At 42.6% G+C, this 26,087-nt stretch overlaps 1 protein-coding gene across 1 annotated transcript in view; it reads right to left on the bottom strand.

Moving 5' to 3' along the window:
- LOC121586352 (formin-like protein 1) overlaps positions 1-24,695 on the bottom strand; it is a 62,655-nt gene extending 37,960 nt beyond the window's left edge. Inside the window, exons 1-2 of the mRNA XM_045225954.1 lie at positions 23,824-24,695; positions 1,318-1,401 (exon numbers count right to left, since the gene is read on the bottom strand). Of these exons, the coding sequence (XP_045081889.1) occupies positions 1,318-1,401; positions 23,824-23,982 (243 nt within the window). The 5' untranslated portion in view covers positions 23,983-24,695. The remainder of the gene's footprint in view (positions 1-1,317; positions 1,402-23,823) is intronic.
- Between the last annotated feature and the right edge of the window lie 1,392 nt (positions 24,696-26,087).

The raw sequence follows: 26,087 nt of genomic DNA on the forward strand, positions 1-26,087 counted from the left end.
AGAAAGAAATTCCACAAATTAAGTTTTAAGAAGGCACACCTGTTAATTGAAATGCATTCCAGGTGACTACCTCATGAAGCTGGTTGAGAGAATGCCAAGAGTGTGCAAAGCTGTCATTAAGGCAAAGGGTGGCTATTTGAAGAATCTCAACTATAAAATATATTTTGATTTGTTTAACACTTTTTTGGATACTATATGATTCCATATGTGTTATTTCATAGTTTTGATAGGTGTGTCCAAACTTTTAACTGGTACTGTATTTATATATTTTTTGTATTTTACCCCCTTTTTCTCCCAATTTCAATTACGATCTTGTCTCATCGCTGCAACTCCCCAACGGGTTCGGGACAGGCGAAGGTCGAGTCATGCGTCCTCCGAAACATGACCTGCCAAACCGCCCTCCTTAACACCCGCCCGCTTAACCCGGAAGCCAGCTGCACCAATGTGTCGGAGGAAACACCATTCAACTGATGATCGAGGTCAGCCTGCAGGAGCACGGCCCGCCACAAGGAGTCGCTAGAGCGCGATGCGCCAAGTAAAGCCCCCCGGTCAAGTGTAGTGATGCCTTAAGCACAGCTTTGCAGTGCCTTAGACCGCTGCGCCACTCGGGAGGCCTCATTTATGCAAATATAACCAATGATATATCTGTTGGTGAGGCTGAGCCAATGTTGGGACATTGTATGTCGGGATGCCAATCTATCATTCAATGCCAGGTCAGAGTAGAGTTAGACGGCATTTGTTAACAATGGCTTTAGCTGTGCTAGATAAGGGAAGGGACAACATTGAACCATTGCAGGTCTGTGCTACAGTGACAGTGACAGGTGTCCTGTGTGTCACTCCCCTCTGAGCCACAGGAAGTTATCTGCCTTGTCAATGTTGCCACAGCAACGTACAATTTTGATGAGGTTCCCAGCAGGACACAAAGTGTGTGTGTGTGTGCACATGTGTGGTGGTGGGTGGTTGTTTCTTGTGTGCGCAAGTGTGTGTGTGTGAACAACCATTCTCACTGCATTAGTGTGTCAATGGGGTCCTTTCCTAGAAACTAGGACACACTGACAAAAAAAAATACTTGACACCTCAATGCTGCTATACGAAGGTCTGCCAAGCTTAAAGGATGTAGTGCATATCATCAGGGATTGATTCATTACAACGTAGAATTCTCTAAAGAAGTTTCACTTGGTTATCATACAAACTCACACTGAAGTTCCCCTAAGAACTATGATTACATCCTGTTACTGTAATGTTATCCACTAGGTGTTATTGAAACTTTAACAGTACAGTAGACTGTTGTATGGTGCAGTGGAGTTGGAGTCCCACCTGATCACAGACCAGTTCCCACTTCTTTTCGTTGTCATATTGACACAGGATCTTCACCTTGTCTGGAGGCAGATTCATGGAGTTCTATGGAGAAAGAAAGAGAAAGAGCCAGAGCCAGACAGACAGACAGACAAACAGACAGAGTGAGAGAGAGAGAGAGAGAGAGAGAGAGAGAGAGAGAGAGAGAGAGAGAGAGAGAGAGAGAGAGAGAGAGGTGGAGGGAGGAAGAGCATATAGGGACAAAGAGAGAGAAAGTATTAATATGTCAGAAAACAGTTTGATACCATGTGGTGTTGGTGAAAACATTTGGCCTTTATGAAATGTCATGTTTTGACTGGAGTTTGATAAGCAACGATGCCAAATTATGTTTGGTTGCAACAGGTTCCATTGGACTAATTTTAATCATAATGAGTTTATCTTAAAACCTTTTCTTACTACAACTGAAAACTATAAACACAAATTGCTGTGTGACATTTAGCCTGCAGATATAATGTACACTGAGTGTACAAAACATTACCTTCCTAATATTGAGTTGCACCCCCTTTTGCCCTCAGAACAGACTCAATTCGTCCGGGCATGGACTCTATAAGGTGTCTTAAGTGTTCCACAGGGATGCTGGCCCATGTTGACTCCAATGCTTCCACAGTTAATGTCAAGTTTGCTTGATGTCCTTTGGGTGTTGGACCATTCTTGATATACAAGGGGAAATGTTGAGCGTGAAAAACCCAGCAGCGTTGCAGTTCTTGACACACTCAAACCGGTGCGCCTGGCACCTACTACCATACCCTGTTCAAAGGCACTTAAATATTTTGTCTTGCCCATCCACCATCTGAATGGCACACATACACAATACATGTCTCAATTGTCTCAAGGCTTAAAAATCCTTCTTTAACCTGTCTTCTCCCCTTCATCTACACTGATTGAAGTGGATTTAACAAGTGACATCAATAAGGGATCATAGCTTTCACCTGGATTCACCTGGTCAGTCTATGCCATGGAAAGAGTTCCTAGTGTTTTGTACACTCTGTGAAAATCCTGACCATATGAATAGGCCACGTGAATAGACAGGCACACAATGTCCCTTGAATGCACAATGCAGCCAGTTGCTATGACAAACTCATCAATAATGCAACAGTACCTCAATGACTTCATTAAGCGTCACTCAGCGACAGCAATCCTGTCCCTATACAGTCGCCTTCTTCAGGGCCCCCATGACTCAGAGGTCAATTTCACTACCGACAGGTGACCCTAACTGCTGACAGATAGTATTCCTGTTACACTTAGTGGCCTGGGGCTGTTGCCACAACACCAGAGAGTGTATTGCTAAAGAGACTTTGTTATTGGTCTGACTGAATGTTTCAAGAGGGAGGTATGGAGAGACAGGGGAAGGGATAGGGGGAAAGAAATGATATGAAATGTGTTTTAATTTACTCAGCAACTCAATGCTCGTTCTTGGACACCTCTTTGTTTCAGCAACATCAAGCGCCTAGCGCTCTCAGAACAATGTCTGTTGACAACAAACACATGGTTATTTCAATACAGATTTACAGCATTCATCTTCATATAACATTCCACTCCTAATCCCCACCTATATGTACATATCTACCTCAAATACTCCAGTATCCCTGCATATTGTACATTTGGTATTGACACTGACCCTGTATATAGCTTCCTCTCTTATTTCTTATTTCTCGTGTTTAAAGAAATATATATTATTAGTTATACTATTTTAATATTGATTACTGCACTGTTGGGCAGAGCTTGTAAGTTAAGCATTTCACTGTACTTGTGCATGTGACAATAAAACTTGAAACGAGATGTTCTCTGAATTTGGGCTAAGCCATGGTCGCCACTCCCATCCACCCAAGGCAAGTCAGCCTGCACCCAGTAAGAGGATCCCCTGAATGAATGAAAACGAAATACATTTATACCTTGGGCCACGCCCTTAATTACAATGAGGCACACCTGGGAACTAACAGGCCAAGAGGGTGCGTTCAAGACAGTTCCACAGTTCTAGCCTGATACAATAGTTTACATCATTCTGACATAATCTCGTAAATTCTTTCACTCACACACTCTCAAAAAAGTTGCTGGAGAGATTGGTAGAGAGCTACAGAGAAGGTCTGCCTGTAAACATTATTACATCATTCACCATAGTGAAGTATTCTGTATAAGTCCTGTTGTTCATGGTTTACTGTATGTAATGTTAGTAAAAGGATGAACATAGCATATTATAATGTTCCCATTTTTACATTATAGGTGTTTATAAGCAGATTGTAAGCCGACTTTTAGAATGAAGTCAGATGTGAAACAGTCCCCATTCTCACTGATATTGAACCTCAAAAGTCATTCATATGAGTCACTGTTTTGATGTTTTACTGCCTACAGTACAAAACAGAAGCTTTACTACTTTAAGCGGTTAGACAAAGTGAAAGACTTAACATAGCACCCATTCATAAAGGAATCATTGTTCATTGCTGTAACATAGGTGCTCAACTATTTCATTTATTAGTATTTTTAAACAGTACTTGTTACTGTAAACACGTTCTCCAATACATAAACTCTACTCTTGCATAAACATCCTATGTCATGCTACCTAGACTAAGCCTTTACTTTGCAGTCAAAGTAGTAGGTGACCCGGAATACCACTCCTACCTGAGGACTTCTAGCCTGATCCCAGATCTGTTTGTGCTGTTAATCACAATGACCATAGAGTGGCCAAACAGATCTTGGACCAGGCTGGAATACTTTATCCTTCTCTGAGCAGAGCCAACAGATTGTTGTTGGTGAGGTTGCCATCTGCTATGAGAAGTCAAGTTATGTGCATGATAATGAATTGTAGACTGCTAGCTGAATATACAGTTGTGTCCTTGTCAGACCATAGTCTCTCACGGACTCTTTCCAACTCCCAACTTGACCTCTGGTGACAGTGAGAGTTATGAATGAGAGGCGCAGCAGAGGGGATCCTTCACCCCAAGACACACAGACATGCATGCACACAATGCACACACCTCCCCATAGACTCCATGTTCATTAACACACCCACACTGTCCTATATTATTGTTGGGCCTCCGGCTTCAGCTGCCTGCCCCGCCCCAACCAAAACACCTCCCTCCTCACACACACACACACACACGCAGCACATCCTTCTGTACTAATTATAGCCCAACACAGCCCTGCCACCCGGTGAAACTGGGCTAGACGACAGGAGACTCCCACTCAAGGAAAAAAATATATATATATATTTTTACCTCGCCAACCCACTCCTCCTCCTAACGCTGAAGGCTAATGGCCTTTTGGTTTTGATGAATCCCAACAAATATTTTAATTGTTTCTAGTTTCTTTCTACACATCTGGTCAGTCAGTTAAAAGTGATTTGTGTCACACACGGGGGTGGGAAAACTGGTGCACTACTGATAACGAACAGCATGCTAAATCAATGGTACAGCCAGTGCTCTGATATATCAGGCTTGATAAATTATGTTGGATCAATAAACTGGGATCAGAGTTGGCTGGTGGCTAGTCCTGTACAGGGGCACGCAGAGGAGAAACCTACTGGAGTTTTACGATAGTGTATATGCACAGTAGGGGCAATATGGCGTGAAAGTCACCTGTTTTTATCTCATTTATATCATGAAGCTAGTGTTACATATGAGAGATGTGCATTTCTGTATGTGGTCCAAATCTGGAAAATACCCTGGTAATTCTCTGTAAAAAAAAAAATGGTACATACCGGTACTTAGTACTGTAGGTCCATTTGTTACCATTAAATTGACTGGGCCACCAGTCTCTTTAGGAGCTCTATCTTAAAAGACAGTAGTGATGGGACAAACTGCACTCATCCCATTTCAGATCTTATTGATTAGACCTCCACCCTGCTCTCCTCCCTCACATATGCAGTACATACACAGCCATGCCCCATAAGGTACCACTGCCAGTGACACACCCTCTCTGCTGTGTGATAAAGCAGAATGAGTGTTACAGTTGGTTAGGTTTTTTACGTGCATATGCGTGGCGTGCAGGTGAACATGCACGGCATGAGAGAGCATACAGTATAGTATCAAATTGCTCTCATTGTCATATCAAAGTAAATGTGGCACTCAGACATTAGGCTTCACTTCCAATTTCATCATTCACTTTAAATAGGCTGATCAACTCTAGATCCGTAACTCTCCAAGGACACTGTCTATCTCGGCTATCAGGAGGCCTCAAGAAGTGTGGTTGAGGCTGCCATGTCAAGTAGCCTGGGAGCATGTCGCTTCCTTCTGTTTTAATTAAGCTGCTATGTTTAACAGAGGCCCACTCAGGAGGTAGGGCAGTTAGCTCCTATCCGTTTCTGATCTAAATAGGTCATTTTGGCAGTTGGGGATAGGCGAACAGTCAGTATGTGAGAGGCTAAATTCCGCCAAATGGGTAAACAATACTACAGAGAGGGTGGAAAGGGTGACAATGAGAATACCTGCATTGCGTCCTATTTGTTAAACTAATAGCAAATTACTTTGACATACAGCATGTACAGTGTTTAGGGCATGGAAATTAATAAGCTGTCAAAATCTTGCCTAGGGTGAATTCAGGTGGAGTTGAGACATTGTCATCATTACGGTCTCTACTCAGTCTTGTGCTGTACCTGTCAACCAAACAACCTTTAGGGGGCTTTAGTGGTCCATTGTATAAGGTTCTGTAATTGATACCTGGGTTGGCTCCCACCAATATGGGGTCTGGGGAGCCATCTTGGCTCTCCGGCTGTCAGCGTCTGGGTGCAGTGGGGAAACGGAATCAGGCGCAGGACACAGAACTGAGAATAAATGGCTTTACTTGACTCCATGTAAACACAGCAAACCCTCCACGCAGGGAAGAGCAAAAACAACAGCTCAACAGACGACGTAACAAAGAACAATCACGCACACACTCAGGAGGGAAAACAGAGGTAATATAGGGAAACTAATAAGCCTAATGAGTAACAGGTGTGAACAATACAGACAGAACTAGTGAAGACACAGAAACATAGATCGGTAGCAGCTAGTACTCCGGTGACGACGACCGCCGAAGCCTGCCCGAACGAGGAGGAGGGGCAGCCTCGGCCGTATCCGTGACACCGGCAACCTATCACCTGTCTCCTCAGTGGAGCAGAACACAACATGGCCGTCAGTTTCTCTGTGGTACTCTATAATTTCATACAAGCATGTGTACACAAACATGTTCAAAGTAAATTCACACACTTTTGATAAAATCTAAACCCACAAGTAAGCTGCATCTGAATAATTAATGCATGTTTTCATGCTCTCATATACAGACTGGAATGCATACGCAGGCGCACACGTACACACGCTTATCTACAGTACACAAATCCACAGATGCACATTTACACATCCAACCATCACCACATTGCACAGTGGGAAATATGCAAAGTGGTATGCAAAGTACAGAGGAAAGACGCTCAATATACATTTGAATAGGGAGAGGGAGGAGGGTTGAGCCAAGCCATCCCTTTAAGCACCTTGTTATTATCACCACTTATATCATGCTGATGTCTGCGGTTTAGATGCTAAACTGCTTCAGCACTTAACACTATCAGCACATAATTATGTGACAAACAGGTTGTTCATAGAATATGAACCCAGAGGGAGCATAGTGGGTCAGACATGGCGCCCGGGGCGGCAGGTAGCTTAGTGGTTAAGAGCGTTGTGCCAGTAACCAAAAGGTCGCTGGTTCTAATCCCCGAGCAGACTAGGTGAAAATCTGTCGATGTACCCTTGAGCAAGGCACTTAACCCTAATTGCTCCTGTAAGTCGCTCTGGATAAGAGCGTCTGCTAAATGACGTAAATGTAAAAATATAACACACATTAATGCAGGCAGGTGCACACAGTAACACACACACACACACATGCAAAGACACACACACTCAGATGCAAACATACACACACACACAGACGGGAACAAACACACAACCCAAACACACAACCCTCCCACACACAGTGAGGGAAAAAAGTATTTGATCCTCTGCTGATTTTGTACATTTGCCCACTGACAAAGAAATGATCAGTCTATAATTGTAATGGTAGGTTTATTTGAACAGTGGGAGACAGAATATCAACAAACAAATCCAGAAAAACGCATGTCAAAAATGTTATAAATTGATTTGCATTTTAATGAGGGAAATAAGTATTTGACCCCCTCTCAATCAGAAAGATTTCTGGCTCCCAGGTGTCTTTTAAAGGGAGTGCTCCTAATCTCAGTTTGTTACCTGTATTTATTTTATTTTATTTATTTATTTCACCTTTATTTAACCAGGTAAACCAGTTGAGAACAAGTTCTCATTTACAACTGCGACCTGGCCAAGATAAAGCATAGCAGTGCGATAAAAACAACAACACAGAGTTACATATGGGGTAAAACAAAACAAAAATCAAAAAAATACAACAGAAATACAATTAATATACAGTGTGCAAATTTAGCAAGTTATGGAGGTAAGGCAATAAAATAGGCTATAGTGCAAAATAATTACAATTTAGTATTAACACTGGAATGATGTGCAAGAGATGATGTGCAAATAGAGATACTGGGGTACAGATGAGCAAAATAAATAACAATATAGGGATGAGGTAGTTGGGCGGGCTAATTTCAGATGGGCTGTGTACAGGTGCAGTGATCGGTAAGGTGCTCTGACAACTGATGCCTAAAGTTAGTGAGGGAGATAAGCGTCTCCAGCTTCAGAGATTTTTGCAGTTTGTTCCAGTCATTGGCAGCAGAGAACTGGAAGGAATTTCGGCCAAAGGAGGTGTTGGCTTTGGGGATGACCAGTGAGATATACCCGCTGGAGCGCAGACTACGGGTGGGTGTTGCTATGGTGACCAATGAGCTAAGATAAGGCGGGGATTTGCCTAGCAGTGATTTATAGATGGCCTGGAGCCAGTGGGTTTGGCGACGAATATGTAGTGAGGACCAGCCAACAAGAGCGTACAGGTCACAGTGGTGGGTATAAAAGACACCTGTCCACAGAAGCAATCAATCAATCAGATTCCAAATTCTCCACCATGGCCAAGACCAAAGAGCACTCCAAGGATGTCAGGAACAAGATTGTAGACCTACACAATGCTGGAATGGGCTACAAGACAGCTTGGTGAGAAGGTGACAACAGTTGGTGCGATTATTCGCAAATGGAAGAAACACAAAATAACTGTCAATCTCCCTCGGCCTGGGGCTCCATGCAAGATCTCACCTCGTGGAGTTGCAATGATCATGAGAACGGTGAGGAATCAGCCCAGAACTACTCAGGAGGATCTTGTCAATGATCTCAAGGCAGCTGGGACCATAGTCACCAAGAAAACAATTGGTAACACACTACGTCGTGAAGGACTGAAATCCTGCAGCGCCCGCAAGGTCCCCCTGCTCAAGAAAGCACATATACATGCCCGTCTGAAGTTTGCCAATGACTGATTCAGAGGAGAACTGGGTGAAAGTGTTGTGGTCAGATGAGACCAAAATGGAGCTCTTTGGCATCAACTCAACTCGCCGTGTTTGGAGGAGGAGGAATGCTGCCTATCCTCTGTAGCTCAGCTGGTAGAGCACGGCGCTTGTAACGCCAAGGTAGTGGGTTCGATCCCCGGGACCACCCATACACAAAAAAAAAATGTATGCACGCATGACTGTAAGTCGCTTTGGATAAAAGCGTCTGCTAAATGGCATATTATTATTATTATTATGACCCCAAGAACACCATCCCCACCGTCAAACATGGAGGTGGAAACATTATGCTTTGGGGGTGTTTTTCTGCTAAGGGGACAGGACAACTTCACCGCATCAAAGGGACGATGGACGGGGCCATGTACCGTCAAATCTTGGGTGAGAACCTCCTTCCCTCAGCCAGGGCATTGAAAATGGGTCATGGATGGGTATTCCAGCATGACAATGACCCAAAACACATGGCCAAGGCAACAAAGGAGTGGCTCAAGAAGACGCACATTAAGGTCCTGGAGTGGCCTAGCCAGTCTCCAGACCTTAATCCCATAGAAAATCTGTGGAGGGAGCTGAAGGTTCGAGTTGCCAAACGTCAGCCTACTTGGCTCATCGCGCTCTAGCGACTCCTTGTGGCGGGCCGGGCGCCTGCAAGCTGACCTCGGTTGTCAGTTGAACAGTGTTTCCTCTAACACATTGGTGAGGCTGGCTTCCGGGTTACGCGGGTGGGTGGATGTTAAGTTGCGAGGTTTGGCAGGTCATGTTTCGGAGGATGCATGACTCGACCTTCGCCTCCCGAGCCCGTTGAAGCGATGAGACAAGATCGAAAAAGGGGGTAAAATACAAACACAAATAATAATAACTGCAATTGAACTGCAGTTATGCTGCACTGTAACTGCAGTTACACAGCAAAATTACTGGAGTAAAAGAACTGTGTTATTTTGGACACAGTATTTTCAGCACACCGCAGTTATACTGCACTCTAACTGCAGTTTACTACAGTGTGCTGCAATTATTGTCACGGATTCTGCCGAGGCTGCTCCTCCTCCTTGCTCGGGCAGGCTTCGGCGTTCGTCGTCCCCGGAGTACTAGCTACTGCCGATCGATGTTTTCGGTGTTTGTCTTGTGTTGTCTAGTTAGTACACCTGTTGCATATTAGTGTTGATTGTGTAGCATATAAGTTCCCTTGTTTTACGTTTGGGCTTTGTGTGTTATTGTTCATTGTCTTGTTGATGTTCGGCCTAGCTACTACTTCGGATTACGCATATGGTGTTTTTCCCTCCAGTGTTGGAGACGTTTGTTTTGTACGTAACGCTCAGTAAAGTAGTCAACCTGATTCTCTGTGTCCTGCGTCTGACTTCACTCGCCGCGTACACATCACCTCCTGACAATTATACTGCACTCTGACTGCAGTCTTTTCTCGTAAGGGTAATTCTGAGTGATGAGAGGACATAATTATGTACTATAGCTGTATTTTTTTATTTATTTTAGCACCGGGAGAGTTCAACCAATGACTAAAAATCTAAAAATGAATGGAGTCAGGTTTTGTAGCAATTATTGTGGCCTTTTTGTTTAGCCGATAGCACAATCACGCTAGCAGCAAGTAGATATGGTTGTCCTTGTTTAATTAGAGCCATTGGACTTGTCTCAATGATGTTCCTATCTGTCAGGACATTGCAGGATATCTAGTTTGACTCATTTTCCCTAGCTTTGTAATAACTACAACCTGACGGGAGCCCTACTTCCTTGTTCCCACCATCGAAGGCAGGCTTTTTGAAATGGAGCGGTACTAGTTTACAGGTTCACTGCAGCTACCGTGCACTGTCTGTCTGAGATTGCTAAATAATTAGCTACAATGGCTGCTTCTGAAGATTCCTCTTTCCAAGAATAGCTGGACACCAATTTTTTTATTTTTTTATTTTACATAGGAACATACAGCCCTATTTATTTGAGAATGAATACATTGAAGAGGAGTTGAGACAGCGAGAAAAATATTGCGAGACCAGCAAACAGAGGTGGCAGCCTAGACCAGGAGGACCAGGACTCAGGAGGGTAAATGACAAACGAGTAAGGTGGGTAGCTAGCTAGCAATATAAGCTCTCTTTTTACACGAGGCAGTGTTGTTCAGTACAGTACAATTTTGTTAAGCTAGCTATGTTTGCTATACCTAAAATGTTCTGTAGTCTAACATTATAGCTAGCTAGCTAACTAGCCTAGCTAACCTCAGTCCATCTCATTAGGAGAAAAACTGGAGAAATGTTTTGATGATGATGACAAAGACTAAAGGAATGACTTTGGCTTTATGACTCATATTTGTCTTGGAGTAACTATACCTGTGTGTTGTAGCTAGCTAGCTAACATGTGACTGTCAGATGTCTCATTAGTCTTGGAGTAACTATACCTGTGTGTTGTAGCTAGCTAGCTAACATGTGACTGTCAGATGTCTCATATTATACATCATGCTGCTACAGTAGGAATACAGACACTACACAACAATTGTCCATGAATGTCTAATAGCATTTTTGTCTTTCTCTCACAGACAATACTACTTGGTTACAAAAAAGTTGATGACTCTCAATAGAAGATGTGAAAGGTCCCATAACAACAATCTCCACTTGTATCAAAGTGACTGCGAACACCTCACAGCACCACCCAAACACACCATATGCAAGTATTTCCTTTTCTTTAGAACTATAGTATTTATCATAGTAGTATATTTTTCTTCTACTGTATATATGTCATACATTGCCATAACTGTTCCTGCATACTGCTGTGTAAACTCACCTTGGTCTCCAGAGCAAATAAACTTTGTCTTGAATATAAGCCATGTCTACTTATTTGCTATATTGAAAGACTAATCTACAGTTTTATTGAAACATGTTTACTTGCCAACAAATTACATTTTAAATGGTACACCAACTCCCTGCATCATTTGTTTTCGCTATGATTGAGCTAGTTTATCCAAATACCAAGCCATTAATATCACAATGAATTGATCCAGAGGTTGAAGTCAACACTTTATTGGTTTCTGATGCAGCTGGAATCATTTAGTCACAAAATATTATATAAAACACCATTAGAACTAACCATATCCATACCACAATGCAGTTGTGAGCATACTAGGTATTCTATAATATACTACAACATCAGTCTAACTGAATATGGATGTTGTGTTGGTTGGATGTTCCAGGCAGGTTCCAGAATACTTTTCAGCTGGTGCACATCTTCTTGTGTTGGATAATGGCAGCTGGTTTAGGAGGCTTTGGCGCTGTGGTGATGTTGTTTCGACCTCTTGCAGAAGATTTGTTTGTACTGTAAGTCTCCTGGAAAGACTTGAAGACTGATCATGAGGAAGTGTAAAACATGAAGACTGATCATCTGTAAACAAAAAAGGGTCCCGTAGACTGGTATGTGTTTTGTTACACTCATAGTCAATAATGGAGCATTGAGATGGACTGTTAACAAGATGAGAAAAGTTTGACTTGTAGACAGTCTAGTCGTGTATTGTTGTGTATGAGCGCATACAGTTGTGCTGTTGAGTTGACAAGCAGTGCCAAACAATTGAGTGAATAGGCTAGATAAATATACTAACAGCCCCTATCCCCCATGCCAAAGAACTGACTGCAAGGATGTGAAAAGTAGGTTTGAGGAGCACTTGGCTTGTAGATAGTTTAGTTTATTTGTGATTTTGTTTTCTCAAGAGGGTATTGTTCTTTCATAAATACCTTTGGCTGTCCTGGCTTGTTTCAGAGTCAGATGATGTTGAGCTTGAGCTTGTTCCCGGCTGAAAGCTTTCATCCAAATAGGACAGGCTCTGTACTACTAAAGCTGGTGTCAAGGTCATCGCTATCAGCAGCAGGATTAGGCTGTAGGACACACAGTAGTCCGTGATTAGCCTAATTTTACTACTTTGTCCCCATTAATACACATCCAACAAGGTACTATATCCACCCACCCCACTCATGTCAATAGATCATGCATACTAACCTTCACACACAATACCCACCCCTAACAGACACCAGTCAGTCACCCACACCTAATAGCTCCTTTTCTCCAATTTAGACTTCAACTAAGCCTCCATAATACAGCGAAAACTACAGTAGAATTTGTAGCATACTTGTAAACACACCAACTATGACAACAAGACACAGACCATATTTATGCATAGCGGCAGTATATTTATTTGCTCATCATGGAGTTGTGGAAATATTTAGCAAAGGTGACTTACGATAGTTCCTGGTACTGAGTTTGATGTTGATGCCACTGCAGATGTTGATGGGATTAGACTCTAAATATAACATAAAGTCACGTTAGCCTCTGCGGTAGTTAGTTAGCTAGTTAGCTAGCTGTTAGATACGGTCCGGTAGGCTGTAGATAACAAAACATAATGATGCTAACGTTAGCTTGCAAAGTTGCAAAACACATCACCAGATAGCAGCTGGCTAATTACATTGATTTGCTTTCAAATGTTTACACAGCGTATTATGAAAGCCAGCTAACTAGATTTTGGTTTAGATAAACAAATGTAGTTCTCTAGCTAGGTAAGGTTTGCTATGTTACCTCAACTTGGTTTATTTTCTGCTGTGCTGACTGATTGGATGCCTTCCTATTTGAAGTGAAGCGGGAAATTTATGGAATAGCATCACTTTTCAACGTTCGATGACCTCAGTTTCAAAATCCTCTGGCTGAAAGTGCTGGCTACAAACATAGACATTTCTCGACATTTTAGTCATTTAGCAGACGCTCTTATCCAGAGCGACTTACAATTAGTGAATGCATACATTTTTTATACTGGTCCCCCGTGGGAATCGAACCCACAACCCTGGCGTTGCAAGCACCATGCTCTACCAACTGAGGTACACGGGACTACACATCAACTTGATCCACTTTCAACGGGGCGTCCTGAAATTGCTATGAATTCTGGATAGTGTGGTGTAGTGTCGAGTCAATGTTGCTAGTTATTGCTGTTAAACAAAGGAGTCTGCTCATACTGAACCTTGATCATAAGTTTTATTCATATCACAAGATTTCAGCATAAGTGTACAGGTGTCCAGATCACCCGGAGAGCAGTGGTTCCCACATTGTAATGTCTGCTCTAACCTCTTCTTCGTTTAAACCCAGTATATATAATCTTCCCCAAAATATGGGTGGCTCCCTTTACTGTCCAATCCCCTGTCTACAACACACACTCCCTGTCTGTTGTATGTGGCGTCACACTAAAACAATTCCCTCTGACACTAAAATAAACATCCTCTCAGGTTCCACTGAAAAACATTAACAAAATACACTACAGTAGTAAATGTAGATGGCCCGTGGAAATGTAAATGGCCCGTTTCTAAAGGTGAGATGCAGAAACGCTCGTATTTGCGTGCGGTGAGGAAATTTCTCGATTTTTATGACACATATGATATGTTATTAACATATTAATGGACATATATAGTGAAATAGAGCAGCGGTGACATTTCCCTTTAATGTCTTTCTCTGTAGCACAGATCGCCCACTGTAGAGGGATCCCTGCATACCAACCAGCCTGCTCGGTATAAAGTCGGAGTAGGACGTTTGGCACATCTGAGGTTTGCTATGCACACTCAGCATTAGATGAAGAGGGGGTGGGTCCGGGGGCGTCGGGTAAGGGGGTGTGTGGTGGAGAGGGGAGTACAATGTAGGGGGACGATCTATCTTTAGTGCTCCCCACGATAGAGTGATGTAGCAAAAAAAGGAACAGTCTCATACACAGGAGAATGTGCTTATGTGCACCTTATATACAAACATGAATTTTCGAACACAAGCAGACATATTGATACATGTATGTTATATGCAAAACATACTGTATACTCAGTACTCAAATTTACTGTACACACACACACAGACACATACAAAGACAGACACACAGACACAAACACAGGGATGTCCAGCCTGATTTGACAGCACAGCAGATGGCACCGGATGTATGCCCAAGCCCTTGAGCCAAGATGATTCATTACAACAACAACAACAACAACTCTGATCTCTAGACCTCACTCCAGACCAGTGTTCAATTTCTCAAGAACACACACGCGCCCCACTACTGCCCTACAGTAGCTGGCCCCCCTATCTCTCCCTGCCTCTGAATCATGGAAACCAATTAATTAGACATGAACTGTAGGGTTAGAGTACACTGTCTGTAAATAATATACAGTAGCAATTCAATCATGTATGGAGCGATAACATTGAATATACTCACCACATATTAGATTATCCTCATGATTTAAACCTTAGTAGGAATCTGTTTATATCTCAGGAATGAGTTATGGTGTGATAGGTGATTTGAAGGAGTCAGGCGCAGGAGGGTAAATCACAGAATACAGAGTTTATTCCGTAGTACAGAGTTACGCTGGATAGCGTCAAACAGTCCAGTGCACAAAACAGGCACACTGGAACAAAACAGGCACACAAGGAAAATATACCCCGGCAATACAAAATACACGTAGCTCAACCGAGCAACTCTCTCCTCACATTAAACAATCACCCACAAGGACAAGGGGGGCAGAGGGAACACTTATACATGTACTAATGAGGCGATATGAACCAGGTGTGTGTAATAGACAAGACAAAACAAATGGAATGATGAGATATGGAGCGGCAGTGGCTAGAAGGCCGGTGACGACGAACGCCGATGCCTGGCTGAACAAGGAGAGGCGGCAGCTTCGGAGGAAGTTGTGACATATGGAGCAATACAATGCATTTATTCAACTGCCTATTTAGCTGCTTATGTAAATTATGGACTTTTATTAATGACCAGGCAAAGGTGTTCTATAATGTAGACTCTTTCATTTGATTGGAGTCATATTAAATTACAGAGCAAAGTGGGGTTGGGAGTTGCCTGTGCACGAGCAAGGTTTTTGGATGAATTCTCAGTTTAGCCTACAAATAGTCTTCATTTGAACTGAGTGTAGATAGATGAGGTAGGCAGTTCATGCATGTAAATGAATGCAAATGAGCAATCAAATAGCTTTAACCAAGCAAATCAAACAAGGTTGACAGAGACCAATGGGTAAGAACCACATACGATTTTAATCTGATCACCCTGTTGAAGGAGAACTTTCCTGCAATGGAAACTTGTAGTGTATTTGAGGTTACATTTACATTTGAGTCATTTAGCAGATGCTCTTATCCAGAGCGACTTACAGTTAGTGAGTGCATACATTTTTCATACTGGTTAGAAAGGCTTCTGAAGTTTGTAATTACCTCCCGAGTGGCGCAGTGGCCTAAGGCACTGCATCACAGTGCTAGCTGTGCCACTAGAGATCCTGGTTCGAATCCAGGCCGGCCGTGACCGGGAGACCCATGGGGCGGCGCACAATTGGTCCAGGGTAGGGGAGGGAATGGCCGGCAGGGATGTAGCTCAGTTGGTAGAGCATGGCCCCCCATGGGGGGCCAGTATGAAAAATATATAATGTATGCACTCACTAACTGTAAGTCGCTCTGGATATGTGTGTCTGCTAAATTACTAAAATGTAATTTCCACTATAACATTTCAGACTTAATTTTCCCTTCAGAAAAATGTATCAATCCCTACAAAAATGTCCATTAATTATAATCCACATACTAATCAACATTTCCTGTTGCTGCAGGATTATTTTCCTGCTGTAGCAAACTGGCTCAAATTAAGATCCTACATCTGTAGTTAAGAGTATAGCCTAGTTCCACATACCTAGTTCTGAACTTCTGTCAAGGTATCTACCTCAGTCCAAAGCCTAATACACTTGTGGAGTTCTGAGATTATTGGATACAAGTAGGCTAAGCAATATTGTGAATATTGTTACAACATGCCCACATTTCTTTTAAGTGGTCAAAACTAAATATATAAAAAAGTTATATTTTCTTAAAGATAATAAGCAGTGTAGGCATGTCTCCCACATGGTGAGTCACTTGGCTAACATACTTAAGGCCACATCTCATCCTCATGTGGTGGCTTGACTCAGGTAATTATTGTGGAGGCGATAGCCCCCATAATAATATACAGTGCATTCGGAAAGTATTCAGACCCCTTGACTTTTTCCACATTTTATTATGTCACAGCCTTATTCTAAAATTGATGAAATTGTTTTTTCCCCTCATCAATCTATACACAATACACCATAATGACAAAGCAAAAACAGGTTTTTAGATTTTTTTGCAAATGTATTGCAAATAAAAAATGGAAATATGACATTTACATAAGCATTCAGACACTTTACTCAATACTTTGTTGAAGCACCTTTGGCAGCGATGACAGCCTCGAGTCTTCTTGGGTTTGACGCTACAAGCTTGGCACACCTGTATTTGGGGAGTTTCTCCCATTCTTCTCTGCAGATCCTCTCAAGCTCTGTCAGGTTGGATAGGGAGCGTTGCTGCACAGCTATTTTCAGGTCTCTCCAGAGATGTTCGATCGGGTTCAAGTCCGGCCTCTGGCTGGGCCACTCAAGGACATTCAGAGACTTGTCCCGAAGCCACTCCTGCGTTGTCTTGGCTGTGTGCTTAGGGTCGTTGTTAGAAGGTGAACCTTCGCCCCAGTCTGAGGTCCTGAGCTCTCTGGAGCAGGTTTTCATCAAGGAACTCTCTGTACTTTGCTCCGTTCATATTTCCATCGATCCTGACTAGTCTCCCAGTCCCTGCCACTGAAAAACATCCCCACAGCATGATGCTGCCACCACCATGCTTCACAGTAGGGATGGTGCCAGGTTTTCTCCAGACGTGACGCTTGGCCTTCAGGCCAAAGAGTTCAATCTTGGTTTCATCAGACCAGAGAATCTTGTTTCTCATGGTCTGAGAGTCCTTTAGGTGCCTTGGCAAACTCCAAGTGGGCTGTCATGTGCCTTTTACTGAGGAGTGACTTCCGTCTCGTCACTCTACCATAAAGGCCTGATTGGTGGAGTGCTGCAGAGATGGTTGTCCTTCTGGAAGGTTCTCCCATCTCCACAGAGGAACTCTGGTGCTCTGTCAGAGGCCCTTCTCCTTCTTAGTTTGGCCGGGCAGCCAGCTCTAGGAGTCTTAGTGGTTCCAAACTTCTTCCATTTAAGAATGATGGAGGCCACTGTATTCGTTGGGACCTTCAATGCTGCAGAAATTGTTTGGTACCCTTCCCCAGATCTGTTCCTCGACACAATCCTGTCTCGGAGCTCTCCGGACAATTCCTTCGACCTCATGGCTCAGTTTTTGCTCTGACATGCACCGTCAACTGTGGGACCTTATATAGACAGGTGTGTGCCTTTCCAAATCATGTCCAATCAATTGAATGTACAACAGGTGGACTCCAATCAAGTTGTAGAAACATCTCAAGGATGATCAATGGAAACAGAATGCACCTCAGCTCAATTTCGAGTCTCATAGCAAAGGGTCTGAATACTTTATTCTATATTTTTCATGAATTTATATTTCTAAAAACCTGTTTGAGCTTTGTCATTATGGGATATTGTGTGTAGATTGATGAGGAAAAACAAGAATTTTATCCATTTTAGAATAAGGCTGTAACATAACAAAATGTGGAAAAGGGGAATGGGTCTGAATACTTTCCGAATGCACTGTATGGATTTGTTGAAGCTCAATGTTAAATTCAATTTTCCCTACCATCATATCTAAGCCAATATGACACAAATGTCTATGAAAATTCTGAAAAATAAAGTTTAATGGAGCCTCTCGTCATGATCCGTCTAGCCGTTACTGAAAACCCTTGTACCTGATTTTTTACAAGGTCGTTAGCATTAGGGTCGCCAGACAATTAAAACGAGGCTACAGCGTCCATAAGGTGAAAATTGGACTTAGATCCATTTGGACTGAATACGTTTGCAGGTGCAACAGTTTTTATAAAATGTATAATTTATCGCTCTCACGTGCATATTTCCATCCATTAAGAACCAACTATGTGCTACCTTTTTGTAGCATTTCTGACAATGCTAACATATTTTCAGCCAAATCTCAGAGTTCTAAAACCAGACCAAAGCACTTGGGTTGCGCAGCAACAGTGCTAGTAGCTAACTACCAGTCAGATAAGAGGCAAGCTACATGCAAAGGAAGCTAGCTATATTTTGCTATGGAAGGTTTTTCACATGCTGAAGTATGTGGAAACTGTTGGCCTTGACAGTTGACACTTGTGTATAATAAGCACAAATAAGATCGCGAACATACTTGGCTGCTATTGCCAACTAACCAGACCTGGCACCAGGATAAAGTGACTAAGGGGGCAGTTGAAATCGGAGAGGGGGCACAATTTTGGGGGGTTCTTGCAAAGGAAATATATTGAATTCTGCTTATATCACACTATACCACAATAAACATAACGTTCAAATGCTGAGACAAAATATACACACAATCTACACACAATACCCCGTAATGACAAAGCTCAAACAGGTTTTTAGAAATGTTTGCAAATTATAAATATATATACCTTATTTACATAAGTATTCAGACCCTTTGCTATGAGACTCGAAATTGGGCTCAGGTGCATCCTGTTTCATTTTTACATTTAACTCATTTAGCAGACGCTCTTATCCAGAGCGACTTACATGAGCAATTAGTGTTAAGTACCTTGCTCAAGGGTACATCGACTGATTTTTCACCTAGTCGGCCAGGGGATTAGAACCAGCGACCTTTCGGTTACTGGCACAACGCTCTTAACCACTAAGCTACATTTTACTCATTTAGCAGACGCTCTTATCCAGAGCGACTTACATGAGCAATTAGGGTTAAGTACCTTGCTCAAGGGTACATCGACAGATTTTTCACCTAGTCGGCCAGGGGATTAGAACCAGCGACCTTTCGGTTACTGGCACAAAGCTCTTAACCACTAAGCTACCTGCCGACCTGTTTCCATTGATCATCCTTGAGATGTTGCTACAACTTGATCAAATCAAATCAAATTGTATTTGTCACATACACGTGTTTAGCAGATGTTATTGCGGGTGTAGCAAAATGCTTATGTTCACTTGTTGTATATTCAATTGATTGCAACAGGACAACCACCCTAAGCACACAGCCAAGACAACACAGGAGTGGCTTCGGGACAAGTCTTTGAATGTCCTTGAGTGGCCCAGCCAGAGGCCGGACTTGAACCCGATAGAACATCTCTGGAGAAACCTGAAAATAGCTGTGCGGCGACGCTCCCCATCTAACCTGACAGAGCTTGAGAGGACCTGCAGAGAAGAATGGGAGAAGCTCCCTAAATACAGGTGAGCCAAGCTTATAGCGACATATCCAAGAAGACTCTAGGCTGTAATCGCTGCCAAAGGTGCTTCAACAAAGTACTGAGTAAAGGGTCTGAATACTTATGTAAATGTGATATTTCAGGGTCTTTTTATAAATTTGCCAAAATGACTAAAAACCAGTTTATGCTTTGTCATTATGGGGTTTAATCCATTTTAATCCATTTTAGAATAAGGCTGTAACATAACAAAATGTGGAAAAAGTCAAGGGGTCTGAATACTTTCCGATTGCATTCCATCACAGACAGAAAAAGTCCACTGCCCCACTCCCCTCGACTCTATTGCGTCCACTGTCCCCCTTAGTGGTTGCTGGTTTAAAAAACTAAATCATGTCCACAATCGCCGACACACATTGCTTGCCAGCTGCCGATCATTAACAAGTGCAGTGCAGTTCAAATGCTCTTTGCTTGATGAATGCCTAGCAAATCCTTTGGTACTATCAATAGTATGCTTCCAGTTAGAATACCCAGCCTGAGTTTTTCAGGGACGAAGGACACTGTCTACAGTTGTCCTAGCTAGCTACCAGGGTTGACCCACCTCCTGGCTGCTGTGTACCGGAGTCCTCCTAGCTAGCACCCAGTGTCCTTCACTAACACCTGCCGAACAGCTGCCCTCACCGGCGTTAACAGAACTGCGGGAAAACAGTGCCCAACACTGTCTACGGGTCGGGGGCGAAGGACACTGTCTACCGGTGTCCTAGCTATTGTTAGCTAGCTAGTTACCTATCCCGCATGCTTTGTACTGGAGTCCTAGCTAGCTAACTAGCTCACTAGCACACAGTGTCCTTCGCTAATGCCTGCCGAACACCTGCCCTTGCCGTTGTTAACAGAACTGCGGGAAAACAGTGCCTGACAGGCGGGGGCGAAGGACACTGTCTACCTGTGTCCTAGCTAGCTAACTAACCCCCCCATTCTTCCGTGGGGTTTATCGGCGGTTGGCATCCAACGTTATGGTGCATTACTACTGTACTGGTGCTCTCCCACCTGTGTACCAGAGTCCTAGACTAAAAATGATGCAGCATTGCCCACATGCAAGAATGCCACGAATTGTGGGCTACAATTGCACCCATCTCCGTCTTGCTACTACGGAGGAGAGAACGGTGGAGACTGCCACTTCATGCCTTGCTCTCCGAGTCACCTAATGTGAAAGTCAATAATGTATGTAAATAGTTTATGGGTTGTCTACTAAGTTATCATATGGAATTGTTTTAAGATGGTCATACCATGGATCATTTAGCTATTTGATTTTGAATTTTAGGACCCCTTTAGTTATCAACAAATAATTTGATAAAATATTGAATATGGCAAAAAATACAGTAAAAAAAAAGGCTATTGTCCTGCTGAAAGGTGAATGTATCTCCCAGTGTCTGGTGGAAAGCAGGTTTTCCTCTAGGATGTTGCCTGTGCTTAGCTCCATTCCTTTTCTTTTTTATCCTGAAAAACTCCCCAGTCCTTAACGATTACAAGTATACCCATAACATGATGCAGCCACCACTATGCTTGAAAATATGGAGAGTGGTACACAGTAATGTGTTGTATTGGATTTGCCCCAAACATAACACTTTGCACATAAAGTTGATTGCTTTGCCACATTTTTTGCAGTATTACTATAGTGCCTTGTTTCAAATAGGATGCATGTTTTTGAATATTATTCTGTACATTTACGTCATTTAGCAGACGCTCTTATCCAGAGCGACTTACAGTTAGTGAGTGCATACATTTTCATACTGGCCCCCCGTGGGAAACGAACCCACAACCCTGGCGTTGCAAGCACCATGCTCTACCAACTGAGCTACAGGGGGCCTGTACATGCTTCCTTCTTTTCACTCTGTCAATTAGGTTAGTATTGTGGAATACTACAATGTTGTTGATCCATCCTCCGTTTTCTCCTATCACAGCCATTCAACTCTGTAACTGTTTTAAAGTCACCATTGGCCTCATGGTGAAATCCCTGAGCAGTTTCCTTCCTCTCCGGCAACTGAGTTAGGAAGGACACCTGTATCTTTTGTAGTGACTGGGTGTATTGATACACCATCCAAAGTGTAATTAATAACTTCACTATGCTCAAAGGGATATTCAATGTCTGCTTTTTGTATTTTTACCCATCTAGCAATAGGTGCCCTTCTTTGCGAGGCATTGGAAAACCTCCCTAGTCTTTGTGGTTGAATCTGTGTTTGAAATGCACTGCTCGACTGAGGGACTTTACAGATAATTGTATGTGTGAGGTACAGAGATGAGGTAGTTATTCAAAAATCATGCAACTTATTATGTGAGTTGTTAAGCACATTTTACTCCTGAACTTATTTCAACAAAGGGATTGAATACTTATTGACTTAAGTCATTTCAGATTTTCATTTCTAATTAATTTGTAAAAATTCAGAAATCATAATTCCACTTTGACATTATGAGGTATTGTGTGTAGGCCAGTGACAAAATAATATCTATTTAATCCATTTTAAATTCAGGCTGTAACACCACAAAATGTGGAAAAAGTCTGGGGTGTAAATACTTTCTGACCAGAATAATGCACACCTTCCTCACAATAACACCATGTTCAGATATCGTTTCTGTACAGTTGATTATCTGCAATCTAGTCGACATTCTAGATTGCTTTGAATTACAGGAGTAGACATTGATTTTGACAGAGTAAAACTAACCATGAGACTGACATGAATGAATATCATAGTATGAATATCAGTGTCATCTGGCAGCTGCAATTGCACATTGATTGACACGTGCACAAACAAACTACTGTGCTATCTCACTAATGTAATTTCTATGAAAATGTGAAGTTAACCAAGTTAGCCTATATAAGTGTTAAATTGACATTGTAGAGAAGTTTTAAGGACACACAGTCAGGCAGCTCTCTTCTCTTTCACCATCTATTTGTTTCTATATCTATGATGCAAATCTATAGGGCAAACAAATAGGTATGGACTGAGGATTAGGCAGTCACTTGAGATAAAAGAGATGGATGTGCGAGAGAGATTAAAAACAAGAATGCATTTAATGATATACCATGGCATTGACTCCACTGAGCAACATATCAAACATAGCTGAGCTATTATGTTGCCCAATTGGTTTTTGGCTGTCAACATGACCACGAGTTGCTTAGCCACAGCCTATAATATGTTTTTGCAGACCGAGGACAAATAGGCCCAGTGAAGGGAGTAACAAGAACATCAAGTTACGGAGTCGAGGAATGCCCAACTTGCAATTGATTCTGTTGAGGAATTGTCATCGAGTACTAGGAAATTAGCATTAGTTGGTTAGGAAGTGAATGGCTGGATTTACTGTTAACATTACTGCAGTAATATTGATGAAAGCCATCTTTTAAAAAGTGGCTTGCCTAACGTTTTAATACTACAGTAGGTAGAACAAACCAAAACTGAAGTTATAAAAGGGAAATTGTACAACTAATTGGGATTCATTAATATCTTTGAACTACAAACTTGAACAAAGAAATGTACTGTCACAGGCTCACAGTTCATGTGGTATAATTGTGTTTAATGGCTAACTTTTATTATACCTTATCCACTGCAAATATGGAATAGAACTTCCTCTTTATCCATCCCCAACTGACCATACAATGAACTCAATACTACTGTAAACCAGATAATAAAGGACTTCTTATTTGTCCTCCCACAGTCACATTATGTACCCTGCTCGTTGATAAGCCTGTCCGAGGAATGTGCACATGTTCAGCATTCTTTGTTTCTTTGTATTGTTTTGCTTGTTGTTTCTGTATGGGAGTGCGTAAAATTGAATGTGTGCCCTCACAGGCGCTATATTCTGGGCCCTGTGTGTGTGTGTCTTCAGCCATCAGACTCACCAGCACTGCATTGAAGCGCTCCTCTAACTCCTCCTCGGCAGGCATGGGGAGTTTGAGGCCCGCCGCCTGTTTCTGGGGGGCCCCTGAGCCTGGGGGGGTGGACACCGTCTTCACCTCCTTCCCCAGTGGCACATCCATACTCCCAGCGGCATTGCCCATGATTACTTATCCCAGATGCACAGACCCAGGTACTCCACAGCTACTTCCACACAGTCACGAACACTAGTAGATCCACAGGAGTCCAGTCTGACTGCACAGCTAAGACAGCACTGGAACTCAAATCTTGTGGTGAACCAAACTTATTATTCCAGTACTTCTCCTGTTGAGATGAGGCTCTATGTGGCATTGAGTGGCTACCATTGACAATTTCCTTAACCCCAGGGGAGCAGGCCAGCCCAAAGTATCATCTTCTCCAATGTTCCTGCTCCTTCATCCTCTCAGACAGGGGAAGGGTTGATGCAAAATTACTCAAAAGTGTCAGACCTGTCAGCAAGGTCCCTGTGCGGCATGAACAACCCTCAAGAGACTGAGAGGTGGAGAGAAAGAGAAATAGAGAGGCGGCTGGAGAGCATGAGTGTGACACTCAGAGAAGACTCAAAGAGGAAAAGAAAGGACGAGGAGTGGGAGAAAAAAAAAACACATTCAAAAGGTAGAGCTCCTGTGTTGTCCTGTGAAGGAGAGGTGCAAAAACTCCTATGCAGAGAGTAGCATAGGTCCCGAGTGGCAGCAGTAGCTGGCAAAGAGAGCTGGGGGTCTTAAAGATTGGAGGTGGGGGCCACTCTCTTCTGACTGGAGTCCACACACGATGCTGGGGCTAACCGGTTTCCTGGCAGCCATATCAGAGGAGGAGAGAAGAGGACAAGGAGGCAGCCAACTACTATATAATCTGAAACAGGGACAGACAGCAAGGGGAGGCAACAGCAGCATATGCAGCTCTTCCAGAGAGAGGGAGAGAGGGAGTGGAGAATGATGGTGTTTCCTGGGTCCTAGTGCCTTTTCAGTTCAGGTTCAGTCAACTTCTCAAAACCAGACTACCCACTGGGCACACACCGGTTGATTTAACGTTGTTTCCACGTCATTTCAATGAAATGAAGTTGAACCAACGTGGAATAGACATTGAATTGATGTCTGTGACCAGTGGCTAGTGTGTTTTATGACAGAGACAGAGGGAAGGAGGGCAGAATGTGGGAGAGATAGAGATGGAGAGTAAATGCAAATGTCTAACAGTGGGTGCTACAAGTCCATCGTTGATTGTTTAACATTACCAAAAGGTTACAAACTTCTATTAAATCGCATATGAGATTTTAGCTTACGTGCGAGCTGAATAACATAACAACAAGGGAATGTTCTGTCGCAGTAATAAATTGAAGCCTGCCTTGCCAGAGGTAGAGTGGAGGTACGGCATAACCTCTACAGCTTGTTGAACCAGATTTAACATGGATCAAAGCCTTATTCAAACTAGCTCATAATGCCCAAAGTCTACAAAAACAACCCCACGTTGTGAGGTGAACTAATGCATGCTCCAAAACAGGATCAAGGATTTAATCAGACTCATAAGTTCTATAGCAGTGACATAACTGTACTAGGCACTGCTCAGAGTAGGGCATAGGGCAGCTCATGATCCAGGCATTGGGCCCTGGCTTACCACTATAGCGAGTGGTGTTTTACTGAAAGGTGTATTACCTGGAAGCAAGGCTTTAATTAGTAATGAGGGTTATGTTGATACCTGTCTGACTGACAACACCTGGTCAGCACACGAGAATTACATAAAACAGAGGCTATATAATGTAGTACTACACCCTTGTACCTAAGGAAACAATTATATTGTGGATAGTACATTATAGAAGAATTTTGGGCAACAGGATAAATTATTAAAAATAATTCCTTGACAAGAGTTTTCAGACAGCATTAAAGTGCAAAACAGCTGGTTGCCCATGTATTGTTACTTACTTATGAACAATACAACAATATCTGGCTAATACCATAAGCATTGGTGGTGTTATTAGACCTTAATGGGTTGTGCTTTTATATGAAAAGGGCCAGAAAAAAAACTTTACAGAGTGCACACTATACGGGTGCCACCTACTGGTATTAGCAACACACTACATTGTCATGGGATACATTTAAACATGATCAAACAAACTGTAGAATGGTCATGTCAAAGACGATAATGTTCGAATTGCACTCATACTTTCTAAACATGTTGAACTAGATCATTTAAACCATTTACATTATGCTGCTACTTAACTGTTCTATATTTTTTT

Source organism: Coregonus clupeaformis, chromosome 2 (genome assembly GCF_020615455.1).
Source record: "Coregonus clupeaformis isolate EN_2021a chromosome 2, ASM2061545v1, whole genome shotgun sequence".
NCBI lineage: Eukaryota > Metazoa > Chordata > Actinopteri > Salmoniformes > Salmonidae > Coregonus > Coregonus clupeaformis.